The 21995-nt window shown below is 38.3% G+C and overlaps 1 protein-coding gene across 2 annotated transcripts in view; it reads left to right on the top strand.

Annotated features, from left to right (window-relative positions):
- The window catches only part of LOC128224029 (E3 ubiquitin-protein ligase UBR4-like), a 124872-nt gene that overhangs the window by 65512 nt on the left and 37365 nt on the right, over positions 1-21995 (top strand). For both annotated transcript variants that reach the window (XM_052933628.1, XM_052933627.1), the window contains exons 50-75: positions 503-659; positions 2025-2095; positions 2843-2932; positions 6094-6310; positions 6504-6714; positions 7384-7447; positions 8486-8620; positions 8949-9150; positions 9550-9717; positions 10050-10280; positions 10544-10653; positions 10887-11054; positions 11324-11374; positions 11771-11960; positions 12196-12328; positions 12715-12811; positions 13453-13674; positions 13978-14097; positions 14279-14446; positions 14678-14803; positions 14994-15164; positions 15431-15509; positions 16066-16263; positions 16876-17044; positions 17392-17539; positions 18796-18881. In XM_052933628.1, coding sequence (XP_052789588.1) covers positions 503-659; positions 2025-2095; positions 2843-2932; positions 6094-6310; positions 6504-6714; positions 7384-7447; positions 8486-8620; positions 8949-9150; positions 9550-9717; positions 10050-10280; positions 10544-10653; positions 10887-11054; positions 11324-11374; positions 11771-11960; positions 12196-12328; positions 12715-12811; positions 13453-13674; positions 13978-14097; positions 14279-14446; positions 14678-14803; positions 14994-15164; positions 15431-15509; positions 16066-16263; positions 16876-17044; positions 17392-17539; positions 18796-18881 — 3782 coding nt within the window. The remainder of the gene's footprint in view (positions 1-502; positions 660-2024; positions 2096-2842; positions 2933-6093; positions 6311-6503; positions 6715-7383; positions 7448-8485; positions 8621-8948; positions 9151-9549; positions 9718-10049; positions 10281-10543; positions 10654-10886; positions 11055-11323; positions 11375-11770; positions 11961-12195; positions 12329-12714; positions 12812-13452; positions 13675-13977; positions 14098-14278; positions 14447-14677; positions 14804-14993; positions 15165-15430; positions 15510-16065; positions 16264-16875; positions 17045-17391; positions 17540-18795; positions 18882-21995) is intronic.

Genomic DNA, 21995 nt, shown 5'->3' with positions numbered 1-21995 from the left:
TAAAAGAATGTGTTCAATCTTTGTTAATATCTTTGTTCCCTGTTGCTTTTGTTTATGTATAACAACAAATGATTTTGAGGCTATGGATTGGTTACATAATGTCATAAATGATTGCTTGTTTTACAATACATGTACATGTAATTATTTGTGTCTTTAGATATGGGCCCTTATCAGCCATCAGGCAATAGTTAGTAAATACTAATTTAATTTAGCTTGATTGTGATGAAGTCTGAGCTTGTAGAATCACTCTCGAGTCTGTTTCCTGGGCAGAAACCAGTGCTGTGTCCTTTTTGAGAGGCCATGAGAAAGTACCCCTGGTGGGGATCGACCCCCACAACATTTTGGGTGAGAGGCGAACATCTTTATCACTAGACAACTCTCACCTCTGTATAGGCAATAGTTGAAGCTGCATCAGTTATTCTGGTTGCATCAGTCATTCTGAACCAGATAGATTTGTAGATGTAATCTGCACACATGTAAAACATCTCATATGATATGACAGCAACGTACGACCATGATTCTCCTTTGTGAGGATGGCAGTCTGAGGATCTATATGGCCAATGTGGACAACACCAACTACTGGCTCTCTCCATTCCTGCAACCACAAAGTCCCATCTCTGTTCTCAAACCAGTTAAAAAGAAGAAAACAACCAAGTCAGGTAAAACTCTCATATTATCTTCTGACTGTGTCCCACTAGGATATATTGAAAGCTGAGAGTTTTCCCACAGTGCAGTTCTACTGTCAAAAATCTCAGCTAGGAAAGAAATTGCTCATAGGATTTTTGATGAAATGGGCGTCTGATTTCAATAATGACAAGGCAGAAGAATGAGCTTAAGCTTTTAGAGCAAACACAGGACCTCCTGAGTGATACATGTACGAGCATACATCATTTGTATTAAAGGATAACACATGGAAACTTCAGCTTAAAGTTCAATTCACAAAAATGTCTGGCATAATACAGAAAATATGACACTTAGATCATTAAAACTTACTCCTAAGATCTTAAATGAAACAGGCCTAAGATGTATTTGAAGATTGAATCTGTAATAAGTCTTTCTGGGGTCAACTAAGATTTTAGAAATGCGCATGTTTATGGTGCCCATATTGTTTGCATTCATTTCAGTACACATATATATAATGCATGTAAGATCCTGCTGCATTAACAATGGATTGAAACATGCTTGTTATATTACAGGTTGCCAGGCAGGCTCTGTTATTGAAACATGCTTGTTATATTACAGGTTGCCAGGCAGGCTCTGTTATTGAAACATGCTTGTTATATTAAAGGTTGCCAGGCAGGCTCTGTTATTGAAACATGCTTGTTATATTACAGGTTGCCAGGCAGGCTCTGTTATTGAAACATGCTTTTTATATAACAGGTCTCCAGGGAGGCTCTGTTATTGAAACATGCTTGTTCTATTTCAGGTTGCCAGACAGGCTCTGTTATTGAAACATTTTTGTTCTATTTCAGGTCTCCAGGCAGGCCCTGTTATTGAAACATGCTTGTTCTATTTCAGGGTGCCAGGCAGGCACTGTAATTGAAACATGCTTGTTCTATTTCAGGTTGCCAGGCAGGCTCTGTTATTGAAACATGCTTGTTCTATTACAGGTTGCCAGGCAGACTCTGTTATTGAAACATGCTTGTTCTATTACAGGTTGCCAGGCAGACTCTGTTATTGAAACATGCTTGTTATATTACAGGTTGCCAGGCAGGCTCTGTTATTGAAACATGCTTGTTATATTACAGGTCGCCAGGCAGGCTCTGTTATTGAAACATGCTTGTTGTATTTCAGGTCGCCAGGCAGGCTCTGTTATTGAAACATGCTTGTTGTATTTCAGGTTGCCAGGCAGACTCTGTTATTGAAACATGCTTGTTATATTTCAGGTTGCCAGGCAGGCTCTGTTATTGAAACATGCTCGTTATATTACAGGTCGCCAGGCAGGCTCTGTTATTGAAACATGCTCGTTATATTTCAAGTTGCCAGGCAGGCTCTGTTATTGAAACATGCTCGCTATATTTCAGGTCGCCAGGCAGGCTCTGTTAATTTCCCCATTGACTACTTTGAAAACTGCCAACAGTCAACTGATATTGAGGTGAGACCATGTGTATACATGGAATTTTCATCTTTATACCAAATATCATATGTCATACTTTGATATTATTCCAAATGTCATACTTCAATGTTCAAATCGAATCCAACACTTCAATGGTCAAACCAAATGTCACATTTTTATGGTCATATCAGAAGACATACTGTAATGTTCATACTGAATTTCACACTTTAATGTTCATATTGAATGTCAGCACCAAAAAGTTGGCAATGTTGGTCTTCTGAAAGAAAAAAAGCTGGCTTGAAGCTTGCTAAAAAAACAACAACAAAAACATCAGGGGTGTGTTGCTTAAGCATTTTTCTGTCTTCAAACAAATTCTATGCAACCATAGTTTTCCTACCTAGAGTACCACCTGTGTTCCTGTTGTAATATTTTTGATGCTTCGTGAATAGCACTATTTCTATTTATGACATTACACTGTTGATTTTCATGTTAAAAACCATGTGAACTTTCTGTGGGTGGGTCTGCTCTTTTTCTATTAAATAACTTTATTTTTTGAGCAGGCAGGGCTATTTTGATTCAGGTCATTGCTTTAGTGTATATATGGCTCAAACAGAGCGCAGTACTCTCTGCCTATTATAGCTTACCAGTACCTGGTATATAAGTTCAGAGATTGTAACCTGTGATCATCATTGACCTATCCTATTTCAGTTTGGAGGCATTTGACCTATCATATTTCATAGATTTTAATCGATGATGTACGATCTTCATTGACAAATTCTATTTCAGTTTGGAGGCAATGATGTCCTGCAGATCTACAATGTACAGCAAATTAAACATAGACTGAACACCACTGGACTGTACATCGCAAGCACCAAGGTATGTACATGTATCAAACATAGACTGAACACCACAGGACTGTACATCGCAAGCACCAAGGTATGTACATGTATCAAACATAGACTGAATACCACGGGACTGTACATCGCAAGCACCAAGGTATGTACATGTATCAAACATAGAATGAACACCACTGGACTGTACATAACAAGCACCAAGGTATGTTCTTGTATCAATCATAGACGGGACTGTACATCGCAAGCACCAAGGTATGTTCTTGTATCAAACATAGACTGAATACCACGGGACTGTACATCGCAAGCACCAAGGTATGTTCTTGTATCAAACATAGACTGAATACCACGGGACTGTACATCGCAAGCACCAAGGTATGTTCTTGTATCAAACATAGACTGAACACCACGGGACTGTACATCGCAAGCACCAAGGTATGTTCTTGTATCAAACATAGACTGAACACCACTGGACTGTACATCGCAAGCACCAAGGTATGTTCTTGTATCAAACATAGACTGAACACCACTGGACTGTACATCGCAAGCACCAAGGTATGTACATGTATCAAACATAGACTGAACACCACAGGACTGTACATCGCAAGCACCAAGGTATGTACATGTATCAAACATAGACTGAACACCACTGGACTGTACATCGAAAGCACCAAGGTATGTACATGTATCAAATATAGACTGAACACCACGGGACTGTACATCGCAAGCACCAAGGTATGTACATGTATCAAACATAGACTGAACACCACTGGACTGTACATCGCAAGCACCAAGGTATGTTCTTGTATCAAACATAGACTGAACACCACTGGACTGTACATCGCAAGCACCAAGGTATGTACATGTATCAAACATAGACTGAACACCACAGGACTGTACATCGCAAGCACCAAGGTATGTACATGTATCAAACATAGACTGAACACCATTGGACTGTACATCGCAAGCACCAAGGTATGTACATGTATCAAACATAGTCTGAACACCACGGGACTGTACATCGCAAGCACCAAGGTATGTACATGTATCAAACATAGACTGAACACCACGGGACTGTACATCGCAAGCACCAAGGTATGTTCTTGTATCAAACATAGACTGAACACCACTGGACTGTACATCGCAAGCACCAAGGTATGTACATGTATCAAACATAGTCTGAACACCACTGGACTGTACATCGCAAGCACCAAGGTATGTACATGTATCAAGCATAGACTGAACACCACAGGACTGTACATCGCAAGCACCCACGTATGTACATGTATCAAACATAGACTGAACACCACTGGACTGTACATCGCAAGCACCCAGGTATGTACATGTTTCAAACATAGACTGAACACCACTGGACTGTACATCGCAAGCACCAAGGTATGTACATGTTTCAAACATAGACTGAACACCACTGGACTGTACATCGCAAGCACCCACGTATGTACATGTATCAAACATAGACTGAACACCACTGGACTGTACATCGCAAGCACCAAGGTATGTACATGTATCAAACATAGACTGAACACCACGGGACTGTACATCGCAAGCACCAAGGTATGTACATGTATCAAACATAGACTGAACACCACTGGACTGTACATCGCAAGCACCCACGTATGTACATGTATCAAACATAGACTGAACACCACAGGACTGTACATCGCAAGCACCAAGGTATGTTCTTGTATCAAACATAGACTGAACACCACTGGACTGTACATCGCAAGCACCAAGGTATGTTCTTGTATCAAACATAGACTGAACACCACTGGACTGTACATCGCAAGCACCAAGGTATGTACATGTATCAAACATAGACTGAACACCACTGGACTTTACATCGCAAGCACCCAGGTATGTACATGTATCAAACATAGACTGAACACCACAGGACTGTACATCGCAAGCACCAAGGTATGTACATGTATCAAACATAGACTGAACACCACTGGACTGTACATCGCAAGCACCAAGGTATGTTCTTGTATCAAACATAGACTGAACACCATGGGACTGTACATCGCAAGCACCAAGGTATGTACATGAATCAAACATAGACTGAACACCACTGGACTGTACATCGCAAGCACCAAGGTATGTACATGTATCAAACATAGACTGAACACCACTGGACTTTACATCGCAAGCACCAAGGTATGTACATGTATCAAACATAGACTGAACACCACTGGACTGTACATCGCAAGCACCAAGGTATGTACATGTATCAAACATAGTCTGAACACCACTGGACTGTACATCGCAAGCACCAAGGTATGTTCTTGTATCAAACATAAGACTGAACACCACGGGACTGTACATCGCAAGCACCAAGGTATGTACATGTATCAAACATAGACTGAACACCACTGGACTGTACATCGCAAGCACCAAGGTATGTTCTTGTATCAAACATAGACTGAACACCACTGGACTGTACATCGCAAGCACCAAGGTATGTACATGTATCAAACATAGACTGAACACCACTGGATTGTACATCGCAAGCACCAAGGTATGTACATGTATCAAACATAGACTGAACACCACTGGACTGTACATCGCAAGCACCAAGGTATGTACATGTATCAAACATAGACTGAACACCACGGGACTGTACATCGCAAGCACCAAGGTATGTTCTTGTATCAATCATAGACTGAACACCACTGGACTGTACATCGCAAGCACCAAGGTATGTACATGTATCAAACATAGACTGAACACCACTGGACTGTACATCGCAAGCACCCAGGTATGTACATGTTTCAAACATAGACTGAACACCACTGGACTGTACATCGCAAGCACCAAGGTATGTACATGTATCAAACATAGTCTGAACACCACGGGATTGTACATCGCAAGCACCAAGGTATGTTCTTGTATCACACATAGACTGAACACCACTGGACTGTACATCGCAAGCACCAAGGTATGTACATGTATCAAACATAGACTGAACACCACTGGACTTTACATCGCAAGCACCAAGGTATGTACATGTATCAAAGGTTTTTAGAAACTCGTCACACCATGGCCTCAGCTGTTGTTTTTTTCAGTCATCTGCTGACGTCGTATTTACTGTAAGACCTCTTTTTACATGTTGCAGTTCAAATATTGACACATAAAAGGAACTTAATGAAGCACAATGTATCCTTACAGCCTGCCGGATTCACCATAGAGATCACCAACACCAATAGCACCACAGTGATGGTGGGAGCCCGAGTGTCCGTAGGGAGCCAGTCAGTGGAGCGTGCCCCGGCATATTTGGAAGTGTTTGGACGGACGGTCCAGGTTTCATGTACGCGGGCCCGGTGGGTGGATATCCCCTTTACAAGGGAAGAATCACTCAATGCTGACAAAAAGTTCTCCCTTTTTGGTAAGTTTGATGTGTAGGAACATATTTGAGGTAAGACACTCAAATGCTCTATTTTTCCATAAAAGCTCCATTTAAACATAATCTGATCTTGACAAGAGAATGGTTTTGCATAGATGTTCTTCTAGAATTTTGAACAACTTGTTTGCCATTTACAGTGACATTTTGTCTTAAAATCCAATTCTATCGCTCACAGTTGGCCCAAGCACCGATGCAGGAGGTGTCACTATGATGGACTCCATTAAAATATTCACAAAAACCAAGGAGGTGTTTGGTTGGCCTGAGGAGCCAGAAGATTTTGCTGATCAGTCCAGCGCTAAGCCGGTTCCATCCGCAGTGGCTGCAGCTAATGAAAGTGAAACTACGTTGGCAACAATGGCAACCCTACCCCTCACATCTGCTGACAGGTGAGTAGGACAGAAATGTTAACGATTAAATAGTTGAAATATCAAACCAATCAATTACACCAATAATTAATTATCTAGTCCTGATTGGAAAAAGTGGAAGACATGCAATAGGAAAATAAAAAGAAGTTTTGGATGTGCTTTTACTTGTGTTTACTTAAAACTATTGAAATGAAGAATATATCAGTCTTGCTCAATTGCCTCTGCCCACTATCAAACATTTGATTTTTGTTTAATTTTTTTGTTACTGAATTCCATTACAATTAGCATGGGCATAATATGTCAAATAGCTTGGGCTACTACTATTTGATTAATATGTCTAGAGCCACGGCAGTTAATTAGTTTGTAAATTGCTCACTGTACACCACTGGCTCTGTTGATAGCATGGGGTTCTCAATAAGTTGTGATAAAACCTGAGCTAATGAAACAAACCAACCGGCTTGGGGATTCAGTATTTTTTTAAATTTATTTTGTGCATTTTGGGGTCTTTGAGGACATTCAAGAACAGCAACAAGAAAGGTTCATGAATGATTAAAGCATGAAACCTAAATGTATGCAAATATAAACCAGACCTAATGCCCTTTTACCTGTCCATTCAGACTTGAGACTGTTTGTTGATGTTGGCCCAGGTTTTCAATGAATATTCTGTGAATATGGTTCCAATTGTTTCAGGTTGCTAAGCAGCGCTCTAGAGGTGCTAGAAGGTGCGTTCTCTGCCATGAGTGCTGAAGAAAAGGTAATGGGTTCTGCGTGCTTCTTCTATATCAAAAACTTACACTAAAGGAAAACATAAGTTACAGTCGAAACTCGTTATGTCGACTTTTTCGGGACCTAGTGAAAAAAGTCGAGATAACGAAAAGACGACTCATCCAAATTACAAAAAATATCACCAATCCCAACATGTTTGAGTTAGATTGATGTCCGATGTTTACATCCACAATTGAACGGTCTTGTTACATATTTCCGTCGTGAAAACAGCAAACTTATTATTGAAAAATAAAGTGAAACAAAAGAAGAATTATTTGTGTCAAATTTATTTCTTTTACGTTTATGGTTCACACAAACGTACATATATAAAACCACAATCGCATTAACTTTTACAGGTGTAGGACATATGACAACAGCACATTCGTGTTTCGTTTATACACAGCAATATAGCACATTCTCAAAAAACATTCAAGTGTGTTTTATACAATATCAAAAAGGGCTTGAGCAATAAATGTCTCTTTAATCAAAAACATAAACAAACAACTTTAATTATTCGCATTTACCAATTACATTTTTGTATCCTCCAATTATGACAGTTTGTTATATTTACACGCACGGTATTTTGCGACATGCCGCAAACCGTCATGAATATTTTCACACCTACGTCTCGATCTACAGTTCGACATAACGAACATAGGAAATGTGTGAAATTCGACCACAGGGACTGAAAAACGAGGGCGACATAGCGAAAAAGTCAAGATAAAAAAATCGACACAAACAGATTTATTTTATATAGAATAAGAAGGAATAAATTCGGGACCGGAAGAAAAAGTCGACACAACCGGAAAGTCGACATATCCGACGTCGACATAGCGAGTCTGGACTGTAGTTTACAATGTTTTTATTCACAAATATATATGTAAATAAATGCACACATTAAGATAAAATTGATAAAATTGATCAAGTTTAATATTATATTTACAAATAGAAACATAAAAGACTACTTTAAGATTAAGTCCTGCAAAATGAGACAATTTTCACAGCAATAATCCATTTTCCCCTCTAGGATTCCCTGAGTGAGAGAGCATTGACCACCGCCACGAGTCTACTGACCCTGCCCACGCCTTCCAGCGTACAACAACACACCAAGGCTTTACTGGCTGCGCTCTTCCAGAACAAGACTGTCTACTACGCTCATAAGGTATGTGTTTGTCTATGAGCAAGTATCCAGAAGCCACCCTACCCCTCGAAATGAACACCAGCCCCAACTGACATCCTTGCCATAAGTGGTTATTCTCTGTTATTAAGTTCATGATGTTGGTGATGGTGGTGGTGGTGATGATGTGATGTTGATGATGGTGGCAGTGGTAGTGATTATTTGATTGCCACTATCTTAATTCATAATCAACAAATATAACCTATATGGTCAAAAAATAATTGTGTACTGCTTGTACTATGAAACTTTATCTATGTCTGAATACAGCATCCATAGTATTCTCATTCTCTATGTTTACATTCTCTCATTCAAGGATGAAACAGAGCTAGGCCATGTTATCAAGAGTCTACATGAGAGCCAGTCCACGGGCTGTTCACTTGACGTTGAGGCCTTCCAGAGGCTACTGGTGACAGCACGGTCTGTCGCGGTGTCTAGGCCTGGGAATCTCGTTAAGTTTGCCGAGGGGGCCTCAACTCAAGAGGGAACGAAGGTGACACAGAGCCAGGAGAAAGAAGGTGAGGGATAATTTATATTGATGCAGGTCAAGATTTATTTACAAATGATCGTTAATATATCCATACATGTTTGTGACTTCTGAGACATGATGAAAGGATGTGGTTGTAGCAGTTCTGATAGTGATGGTAGTTATGATGAATATGATGCGAAGCAAAAAAGAAAATACCTTTAGTGTTAATGTATTTCTTGATCTTTAGATAAGAGTAGTAATCAGTGTTTTTTTATATGGTTATATAAACAATAAGTTTAAACTTTATTATTTTACAATGATTGTGAAGAAAGTTATATTAAATTATACTAAGTCACATTCATTGGCACGATGTTGCGCGAAAAATAACTGATTATGCTGAAAGAAATAAATGTGAGTAAAGCAATTCATGTGACTTACATTCATATAGTGTTGGAGGTGACAGATCTTGAAAATGAAGATAGCCAGATCTCCATGCCGTTCGGAAACCTGGAGTCTGGCGAGCGGTGCCACTTTACTGCCCAGCTCATGGAGTGTTTCTGCCGTCTTCTGGCAGCCCGCCCACCAAACCCTATGCTGGCTCCAGTGTGCTTGCCAGGTATGCTTGTTCAACTATATTGTACCTTACCATTTTCATTTGAGAGTGGACATATGTACAGTCTTCAAAGCACTGCATGAAGGAAGTCACACAAATGATATATTGAGTATTGGAATGCTAAAAATGCAACTAATAAGATCATGCACTGCAAATCTCCACACGCAGAATCCCTCTTTAATGTGTGAATTGTTTTGATGAAGTGTGTGTATTACAACTATAAGTCTTATTGGATGACACAATGTTAGTTAAAAACCCAGCAATAAGTCATGGTCAACATTTAACTGTCGTGCACGTCTTAAACTACAATGTTAACAAGAGTATTTCTTCTCCAGGTCTAGCCCATGTTGATGCTACTGTGGCAGCATTGGTTGAGAGCATCCACGCCTTCACTGTCATTGACCTGGACAACCTTACTCTGGCCAGCAAGCTGTACGCCCACCTCTTGCTCAACAGTGAGGGAAGTGTGAGTTTTGCGTGCAAGCAGGCCATGATCAGGGTCCTGCGACCTCGCACTAAAAGGAAGAGGGTGTTCATACCATCACCACCGAGATGTAGCTCCCCAGGTCAGAATTAAGCCCCATCTTTCTCATTTACATGCTTATTGCTCAGTAAGATTGTATGTTTATTGCTCAAGAGATTATGTTCAAGACACTGCTTAGAAGTAGCTAAATGATCCTGTTTGCACAAAATATTTTATATACAGGCCTCAACATTATGAAGCAAAGTTATTTTTGATAAATAATGTCGTATTTTGAAGATGTGTGCAATTTGTACAGATTGAAACTGTAAGTTGTGTGTAACCTACTTGACTGTTTCCCCTCCACAGGTGGAGAGGAGAGTGAGACAAGGGGAGTTAAGCCGGAGGTGACCATGATCCAGTCTATCTCCATCAACGAGGCTCCAGACGAGGAGGAGGACATGGACATTGAAATTGTGGTGAGATTAATTACAAAATACAGACAGTTGGCATGTCCTTAATAATGATCTGGGCTGGACGGTGAAGAATGGCAATAGGGTGGTGTCTAGTTAAGGAATTGAAAGGCAATGATTAATAGGTCTGTGATTGTTTAAACTGAATGACTTCTTACTTTAATGTAATAGCCTTTAACTGTCTAGTCAACCTATGTGTAAATCTAGAGTTAAATTCTCAATATATACACTAAACACAGGAGAGTAACGACCCAATGGTGCTGGAGCCATCAGATGCAGACGAGGGGCACCCACTTGAGGCCCTGCTGCAGCGCGGGGCAAACTTCAACCCTGTTGTAGATATCCCCCCAGATGCCGATGATGAAACCATGGTCGAGCTGGCTATTGCCCTTAGCTTACAGGAACAGGTGTGTTAAGTTACACTGTCATTGGTGTATCTCATTTATATTGCCAATGACCCAAATTTCTAATCAAAACTTTTTTCTGTATTATACTTGTACATTTATAGCTGAAAAAATACAGAATTTTAGTTATATCAGTTCTTCATTTATACCCACTGTCATGGGGTAAAGCAATAGCTATAATTAGATTCTTTGCACAACTACTTTAGGAAATTTACAATTAAGCATTCTTTTGATTATGTTGGAAATAGTTTGAGCAAGTGTGTAACTTTCAGAATGGTGGAGGTATTGGACTCCAGGGTCTCAGACTGGCTTCTCAACAACAGGTACATAAATCCTGTCCCCCCCCCCACCCCCCTTCTCATAGAATAAGCGTAATTTTGCATAAAATTGTGCCCACAAGATTGATAAAGTAATGTGGTTTTGTAACATGCTGGCCTCAAAAACAGTGTTTTAACTTACAGGCCTCAACAAAAGTAAATATATAGCAAATGTTGGAATTAAAAAGGAGTTGTCTTGTTCTAGGAGATAAATGTGTCACATGACGGGCTTTCTGGATAGCAGTCTGAAGGCTAGATTGGAAAAAGGTTTTGACTCATTGAGGTAGAATATAAAAAAATGGCCAGTGTACCAGTCTGTTGTACTTTGTTCAAGGACTAAAAGTAAAACAAAACTTGACCATTTATTATTCTTAAAGATGAAAAACTAAAACTTGATTTCAGAATGTGGTGAGCTATGAGGACAGTCAGATGTCAGACACGACTGCTTCAGCTCCAGGCAGTGATGACGAGATTGGCAGTAATGCCGCTACTGATGGATCCACTCTCCGGACTTCACCTGCAGACCATGGTGGCAGCGCTGGGTCAGAGAGCGGGGGAAGTGCTGAGGAATCAATCTCTGGGGAACATAATGGTGAGTTGTGATCATAGCAGTTGGTTAAAACATTCCTATCAATGGATTTACCCAGAATAATACAAAATAGACAATAAAGATCACCAAGGCAAACACTTCCCAGACAATAGGGGTAGCTTTGGGTCAGAAAAATGCAATATGTATCCGTACATATAAAGTGGTTTTAAAAATTATTTTCAAGTACATTGTTTTCTCTTTACATTGCATGTTGTGAACTTCTCGTGTATATTGACAGCCAGTGCCCGGAGTAGTGTGTATGGTGATCGAGACCGGGGACCAAGGTCAGAAACTAGCAGCCTAGGTGGACCCAGCTCTGCCATGCCACAAGATCCGGTAGACACAGAGACAGAGAGGGACATGGCATCCAAGTCAGTTGAAATGAGGCTTTTGTTTGTTGCTGAATAATTCAGTTGATCTTTTATGAAACAAGCAAATATTTATAGAGTATTTTTGGTTATACTTGTTCTATTTTCTGTAGCGTTTGATTGATATTTAGTGCACTCAACAGGTCTGTAGGACAGGTCTGTAGGTCAAATGCAATATCAAATGACCTTTACATACTTGTAAACATTTGGAAAATTTGTTTAAAAAAAGTGTAAAGGAATTTTATTTGTGTTATTGGTAGAAAGTACCAATGTAATACAAACATGTATTTGAATGTTTCATGGTAGCTTTTAGCAGTAACACCATGACATTTATAATGCTATTGGGAAAAGTATGAATAAAATACATCGGATGTTTTTTGAATTTTTAGGTTGCACACATTGCGTATGGCCCTACTTGAGAGGCTTCTCCAGTATCTGCCCTCCGTGTCCAGGCTAGGAGGTGTGGCATCTATTCCCTTCATGCAGGTAGGGGTCACATAACAAGTAATCTGTTCATTTCCATAGTGAGAGTGGTCCTGTGGTGAAAGTTTGCCTCTCAACAAACAGGTCATGGGTTGGTATTATCAATGGCCTCTCAAAAATGGCCCCTAGTACTGGTTTCTACCCAAGAAATAGACTTGTGTGATTCTATAAGCTGCCACCTTTTGTCAATGCAATGTAAAATAAATTAGTATAAAGTTTTTAGAGTATATATAGAGTAATTTTTTAAAAACTTTAAAATAAAAGAATTTGAAAACTAGCATTTTCTGGCATTTTGTCAGTGAAAAAAGCTGAATTTTAGCTATCCATTTTTTTTTTTTCTGAAAATTTTGTTGATTTTATCTCTCTTTGGTTTGGCTTTGTAAAATCTTAAAAAGAAAATAATGGATTTTTCATATTCAAAAGTTTTTAAAATGAAAAATGAAATCACTATTCTGCATGCAGTCACATCGTTTTGATCATCATCACATGGTGGTATGCATGATGGCAGAGATTACTGTATAGAGAAGTTAGTATGAAGTACGATATGGTTGAAATTTTGATACGACCCAAATCTTTTTAGGTATTAAAAGTATCTTGGATAAGAGCCTCTATACCGCCTCATTTTAATCTATTTTAAATCTTAGGTTTTACTCATGCTGACATCAGACCTGGATTCGGAGGATGAGAAGGATTGTGCGGCCCTGGACGGCCTTCTGAGCTCACTCCTTCACCAACTGGACTTCAGTGGCTCGAAGCTTGACACCGTCATGGCTCGTAGCAAGAGTTTCGAAGTGAAGCTTGTGTGCTTGAGACTTCTAAGCGTTCTCCTGTCTAGGACAAAGGCAGGCACAAAACAGTCTAATGAGGTCAGTGCGAACTTTCAATGTACATGTGCAGGTTTATGGTTAAAATATAGTTACTTGTGCTTTGAAATAAACTGTGGTTTTGTTGAATTATTTCCTTAAGTGAATTTGTAATTTTGGAATTTTAATTTCATTTTACCATATTCACAACATGTGTTTTAGCTTTCATTGCCTCTCTCAAGTCATTTAAAATCACTCTTGCGTAGAACACTTAGTGCTTGTTGAAAATGATACATGATCAGCTACCATGAAGAGAGTTATGATCTTGTAGAGAATGTATTCATTTTTTAACTCCAATGTTTTCAGTCAACATCTTTCATCAGCAACACAACAGCCTCAGCCCTGCTGTCCAATGGCGCTGTAGGTTACTGTCTGAAAATTCTGCAGAATCTGCTGCCGTACTGGAGAAACTACAACCCAGCAGAGGTAACATACTAAGAACAAGGAAAAAAGTATAAACAGTTCCTCTCAATTTATCTGTCCATCCTTCTGTTTGTCAGTCTGTGGAATTGGAGAACATCACAATGAGTTGAATGTGGATACTTTTGCTTCAAAAGAGTCAGTAAACATGTATTCAGTTTTCAATACATTATATGTTTCATTCCAGGAGGAAACTGCACCTTTACCAGGCCAGCTCCTAAGGCCCCGAAGCTCTGCCCCACCCCCAGATATGTCCCCCTTCTTCCTGAGGCAGTATGTGAAGGGTCACGCCAACGACGTATTTGAGGACTACCCCCAGCTGCTCACTGAGATGGCACTCAGGCTGCCTTATCAGGTATGTCAGACATGTACATGTTAACTAGTTTATATGAAGATATGTACATGTTATTACAGCATAATGCATTATCTGTGACGAGAATCAGCTGTTCTTAACCTTGTAAAGAAATGGTATTTGTTGATGCTTTTTTCATCATCATAATCAGTTTACTTCATCATCATTACCAACACCACCATTGCTGCCAAAAATGCTGTCATCAACATTATTACCATTTGGATATCTTTACAGTTGAAGAAGATAGCTGACAGTGTACCTAATGTGCGATCAGCAATGTTCGATGCAGCCTGGTTCACAATCCTGGCAGAATATCTGATGACACAGAGGACTCCTTTTGTGAAGAAACAAGTCAGAAAGGTATGGTTAAATGTGTCAATATATGTATTTTAGCTTATCACAAACATATACAGTACTAATACATTGAATTTAGGGTGCTGTTTCAAAATATTCTAGGTTTAAAAGGAGTTTTGTTTTCCTTGTTTTCGTACTGTTCTTCATAGAAAAGTGAAAAGGGAATCAGTACTATTTTCTGCTTTTTTTTCCTCAGTTGCTGCTCTTCATCTGCGGTTCAAAGGAGAAATACCGGGAACTACGTGACCTACATTCCATTGAGACAAACTTGAAGTCAGTCACAGAACAGTGTGAAAAGAACGGTCTCTCTGTGACTAAGGACACCCTACCAAATGTCATGTTGCCCTATGATGCCCTCTTGGTTCTGGTAAATGCTGCTTGATGTTATTTGCTTAAGTCAGTTACATGAATTTCGATTAGTAATAGGCAGTTAAATCATAAATTGCCAATACAGTGTAGGCAGCTACTAGCGAGATTGGATGTCTTTCATTTTCCAAAAGAGGAAAAGGAATACGTACAAGTATTATTGGTCAATGGGCATGATCAGTATATTGCTATAATAACTTGCACCATAATCATTTGTTGTGAAACAATATATTTTAAATCAATGATATCTCTGTGTTTCTATTGCAGATTGAGCACCTGAAGGTGTGTGCAGACATAGCCTCCAGTCGCCCTGTAAACTGGCAGAGATACTGCTGTCAAAATGAAGGTAGGAACATGTTGGATTTGAAACTTGAAGTGTTAATTGATGAATGCTTGTTCTTGTTACGTCCTTTTTAAACTCATTAAACTTATTGCCTGTTAAATTGTGGCAAATTTTGTTTTGTATTTTGATTTTGCATCATAGATCATAGGTGTTTAATGTTTTGGACTGATGTAGGTAACACCATTACTATTACGCATACCTTTTTCTTCATTTTGACTGCTGTGATTTATTACAATTAACATGTTTCCATAGCAACCTTGTTTCCCGTGACGTTTATTTTTTATGAGAACCAGCAACAAGTGACATTGACTTGATAATATTGTAGTAGGATTTAATTAAAATGGCTTAAAAATGTAAAACATAGTGTAACTATGTTAGATTTAAGTAGAATTCTTAAGCAATTGCTGGTATACTCCTGTTACTTAAAAAGACTTGCACCTCCCTGGATGACAGCATGGCCCTAACTCTCTTACAGTTGCTACAGTGTGCCCTATAGGAAAGTGATATTGTCAAGGCAATTAGTTAGTAGCCATAGTAACCATTTATCCTTGTTTTCCAGGTATTATCTTATTCCTGATGAAGGCAAGCACCTCCTTGGATGAAGGCGTGGCCCCAACTCTCCTACAGTTGCTGCAATGTGCCCTCTGTGGTAGTGCAGTCATCAAGGCAAGCGTTCCCCAGGAGTTGACTGATCCCAGGCTCACTAAGGCAACCAGCGGAAAACAGAGCAAGGATGCTGACACTGACAAAACAGATGGTAATCTGTCCATTTATATTATCAATAGTTTATCGTTATTTCAGGATGCATGCATGGAAGAAAATGTTTTACAAATGTATGTAGATTTTATGGTTTGTAGCTTAAAAAAGAGCTGAATACGTGCAAGATACCTGTAAGTTATTTTAAAAGGGTATTATAGAGGTGTGATATTGGGGTTAAGGTGGAAAGATATAATTTCCAGCCATAATTATACCCCTAGATAGATATATATGGGGGCTATTTTGCGCTTGTCATGTCCTTTCACAAAATATTTTGATGCATGTAGCTCCAAATGTATTGCACCTACATTCATGAAACTTCATAGGAATGTTGTTCAGCATGGACAAATGTGCTCCTGCAATTTGTGTGACATTCTACTTTGTCAAAAGTTATAGCATTTTACTAGTAAAAAATGGTCTAAAAAATCTTAAGCCCAGATAACAAAGACAGAATGTTGTTGAGTTTTATAATGCATATGCTCATGTTGATACTTGTGTCCATGTGGCATTTGGGGATATTAATCACTTGCGTGATGTCTCTATTTATTTCTGATTTAAAGATTATAAAAGAATATGTGCCAAATTCTTAACACTTGCCTTTTATTTTTCCTAGGCACAGAACAGCCAGCACAAGATGGCAACCTCTGTGCCCAGTTGATAGCTCAGCTAAACAGGCAGACGAACACCGAGCTGATGACAAACTTTGTACGGACATTCCTCCTGGAGTCTAACTCCACATCCATAAGATGGCAGGCCCATTCCCTGGTCCACCAGATCTACAGGTAAGTTATAAGGGGTACATATAGTTAATGTGAGGACAATTGAGGAAATGTTTGTGTATGGTTCCTTTGCATGATACCCATTTATGTTATCTATGAATTGTCTGTCTGTCATTTCTGAAACTTGAAACAGATTCTAGCTGGTGATGTGCATATTATCCATTGATCACCAAAATAGCCTTTTTCCATAATGAAGTTATTATTTTCTTAAGAACTCAATACCCCAGGAGGAGTTGGCTTAGTTGGATCTACTGTGGATATTATGAACAATCACAGCATGGCAGGAAAGTGTCACAGTGTGTTGTTGTAATGTATGAATTGTGTGCACATATTTTCATGTATGTTTCTAGGAACTCCGGACCGGAGGAGCAGTCGGCCATGCTGGATCTACTGTGGACTCTATGGGGAGAACTGCCACAACATGGCAGGAAGGCGTCACAGTTCATTGACCTTCTGGGATACTTCCTGCTGGTTACACCACCAGAGTCGGAGAAAAAGGTTAGCGCATTTTGACATTTGTTCTATTAAGAATTGGCTGGTTTCTGGTCAGTTTATATTAATTGATAGTGATAAAACATTGTGTAAAGGTAGCATATGTGAAGATGTAGATTGGGATTGCTTTTGAGGTTTGTAGGGTCAAGGTCACTGTTATCAAAAATATAAAAATGGTTTCTGCTGAATTAATAACTTATTGAGAAACATTTTGTTCTTCTTAGATGCTTTCAATTCAATAGTACCGTATTATATCATGCATAGGACGCACTTTTTTACCCCCAATTCTCGTCTTAAAAATTGCCTGCGTCCTTTCTATGCTATTAGAATTTCATCTGTTTTTCCCAAGTCCTTTTCAGGTCGAAAATATCAAATCTTTTCAAATGTGCGAAGGTGTGAAAAACACCCGCTGTCTGTCATTAGAAATACATCAATAGAACAAACTATTGCGATGGTAATACAATATGGTTGTTTGTTCGCACTTCACCCGACGTGCCTTCCACTGGCAAGGCTTATTACTGACACGCATTAATTATGCCGACATGCTTTAATCTGCGCAGCGACACGCCTTAACAAAACAATCATCAGTTTTGACAATACACAGTTGCGATTGCAATTGCTGCAACGGTTGCAACGGTTGACTGTTATTCAGAAGGCATGCAGGGACTATTGCAACGGATGCAACAGTAGACTGTTATTCAGAAGGCAGTGGGGACTATTGCAACGGATGCAACGGTTGACTGTCAGTCAGAAGGCGTGTCGTTGTATAAGTCTTATAATATGTGTGAATGTTCTCAAAATGTCAAGACTTATATCATTGTTGTGTACGCTAAATTACCGAAATACGACGATAATTATCGAAATACACAATATAGTTATAGAATTATGCCTTATATACAATTTTTTGTTTGTTTTTTAATTCAATATATGTTATAAATACTTTACCAACCTCAATTTTTCGGCTCCGATTTTGACATTTTTCCACTGCGTCCTATCTTATATATTAAGGGTTTCTACCCGTTTTTTCAACTATTATTTTGCCTGCGTCCTATATATGCTAGCGTCCTACACATGATATAATACGGTAAAAGAGATATTGAAATGTTTAATAAGATTGTTGTAACAAGTCATCAAATTCCAGGACTGTGTTATATATAACAAGAACAGTTCTTTATTTTGCCAGAAAAATATTGTATTGTTTGGCTTTGAAACAAAACATTGTTGCAAAAACATTGAACATCTGTTGTGTAACTGTTTTCCAGACAAAGGAGTACCTGGATCGAGCTGTAGATTTGCTTAGAGAACAGAATGTGAAACTGGTCAACCATCCGAACTCCCAGATTTACAAGTAAGATTGCTAAAAGACGTTGAAATGCATTCATGGACAATTTGAACATAAGTCCATACCAAAATGAAAGGCCATTCCAATTTAATTCAATAGTCTGTATTATCAGGAGGGTAGAGTTTTAGCAACATTTTCCAAAATCTACATTAATACAACTAATTTGGCAAAGAAATTCTATTTGCTGGAGCTAATTTTATAAAAGAACAATGATCTGGGTAAAAATTACGATAACCAGGAAGAAATTAAATCAGATAGAACCAAGAACCTGAGGCTAATCATATACTCTTTTTGGTAAGGCCATAAATGACCAGGGATAAAGATGAGATACTGTCTTAGCATTTGTGTCATAGATTTTGTTCAAAAGCTTCAACATGAAGCCTGATGCACTTGTTTCAGATTACATGTATACTTGTGTTTCAAGTTTGGTTACTCTAGTGTTATATTTGTCAAGTTACCTGTCCCGTGATGGACAAACAAGACCATACTAGCAATTGCATTTGTTTGCAGTACTCATGTTCAACAATGACATCTATGTTTGTTTGCAGTACTCATGTTCAACAATGACATCTATGTTTGTTTGTAGTACTCATGTTCAACAATGATGTTTATGTTTGTTTGCAGTACTCATGTTCAACAATGACATCTATGTTTGTTTGCAGTACTCATGTTCAACAATGACATCTATGTTTGTTTGCAGTACCTATGTTCAACAATGACGTTTATGTTTGTTTGCAGTACTCATGTTCAACAATGATGTTTATGTTTGTTTGCAGTACTCATGTTCAACAATGACATCTATGTCTGTTTGCAGTACTCATGTTCAACAATGACATCTATGTCTGTTTGCAGTACTCATGTTCAACAATGACATCTATGTTTGTTTGCAGTACTCATGTTCAACAATGACATCTATGTCTGTTTGCAGTACTCGTGTTCAACAATGACATCTATGTCTGTTTGCAGTACTCATGTTCAACAATGACATCTATGTTTGTTTGCAGTACTCATGTTCAACAATGACATCTATGTTTGTTTGTAGTACCCATGTTCAACAATGATGTTTATGTCTGTTTGCAGTACTCATGTTCAACAATGACATCTATGTTTGTTTGCAGTACCCATGTTCAACAATGACATCTATGTCTGTTTGCAGTACCCATGTTCAACAATGACATCTATGTTTGTTTGCAGTACTCATGTTCAACAATGACATCTATGTTTGTTTGTAGTACCCATGTTCAACAATGATGTTTATGTTTGTTTACAGTATCCATGTTCAACAATGATGTTTATGTTTGTTTGCAGTACTCATGTTCAACAATGATGTTTATGTTTGTTTACAGTATCCATGTTCAACAATGACATCTATGTTTGTTTGTAGTACCCATGTTCAACAATGATGTTTATGTTTGTTTACAGTATCCATGTTCAACAATGATGTTTATGTTTGTTTGCAGTACTCATGTTCAACAATGATGTTTATGTTTGTTTACAGTATCCATGTTCAACAATGACATCTATGTTTGTTTGTAGTACCCATGTTCAACAATGATGTTTATGTCTGTTTACAGTACCCATGTTCAACAATGATGTTTATGTTTGTTTACAGTATCCATGTTCAACAATGACATCTATGTCTGTTTGCAGTACCCATGTTCAACAATGACATCTATGTTTGTTTGCAGTACTCATGTTCAACAATGACATCTATGTTTGTTTGCAGTACTCATGTTCAACAATGATGTTTATGTTTGTTTACAGTACTCATGTTCAACAATGACATCTATGTTTGTTTGCAGTACTCATGTTCAACAATGACATCTATGTTTGTTTGCAGTACTCATGTTCAACAATGACATCTATGTTTGTTTGTAGTACCCATGTTCAACAATGATGTTTATGTTTGTTTACAGTATCCATGTTCAACAATGATGTCTATGTTTGTTTGCAGTACTCATGTTCAACAATGATGTCTATGTTTGTTTGCAGTACTCATGTTCAACAATGATGTTTATGTTTGTTTACAGTACTCATGTTCAACAATGATGTTTATGTTTGTTTACAGTACCCATGTTCAACAATGATGTTTATGTTTGTTTACAGTACTCATGTTCAACAATGATGTTTATGTTTGTTTACAGTACTCATGTTCAACAATGATGTTTATGTTTGTTTACAGTACCCATGTTCAACAATGATGTTTATGTTTGTTTACAGTATCCATGTTCAACAATGATGTTTATGTTTGTTTACAGTACTCATGTTCAACAATGATGTTTATGTTTGTTTACAGTACTCATGTTCAACAATGATGTTTATGTTTGTTTACAGTACCCATGTTCAACAATGATGTTTATGTTTGTTTACAGTATCCATGTTCAACAATGATGTCTATGTTTGTTTGTAGTACCCATGTTCAACAATGACATCTATGTTTGTTTGTAGTACCCATGTTCAACAATGATGTTTATGTTTGTTTACAGTATCCATGTTCAACAATGATGTTTATGTTTGTTTGCAGTACCCATGTTCAACAATGACGTCTATGTTTGTTTGCAGTACTCATGTTCAACAATGATGTTTATGTTTGTTTACAGTATCCATGTTCAACAATGATGTTTATGTTTGTTTGCAGTACCCATGTTCAACAATGACATCTATGTTTGTTTGCAGTACTCATGTTCAACAATGATGTCTATGTCTGTTTACAGTACCCATGTTTAACAATGATGTCTATGTCTGTTTACAGTACCCATGTTTAACAATGATGTCTATGTTTGTTTGCAGTACTCATGTTCAACAATGATGTCTATGTCTGTTTACAGTACTCATGTTTAACAATGATGTCTATGTCTGTTTACAGTACTCATGTTCAACAATGATGTCTATGTCTGTTTACAGTACCCATGTTTAACAATGATGTCTATGTTTGTTTACAGTACTCATGTTCAACAATGATGTCTATGTCTGTTTACAGTACCCATGTTCATCAATGTTGTTTATGTTTGTTTACAGTACTCATGTTCAACAATGACGTCTATGTTTGTTTGCAGTACTCATGTTCAACAATGACATCTATGTTTGTTTGCAGTACTCATGTTCAACAATGATGTTTAT

Source organism: Mya arenaria, chromosome 17 (genome assembly GCF_026914265.1).
Source record: "Mya arenaria isolate MELC-2E11 chromosome 17, ASM2691426v1".
Lineage (NCBI taxonomy): Eukaryota > Metazoa > Mollusca > Bivalvia > Myida > Myidae > Mya > Mya arenaria.
Note: the sequence above shows the minus strand (reverse complement) of the source record. Positions and strands in the feature narration are given on the sequence as shown.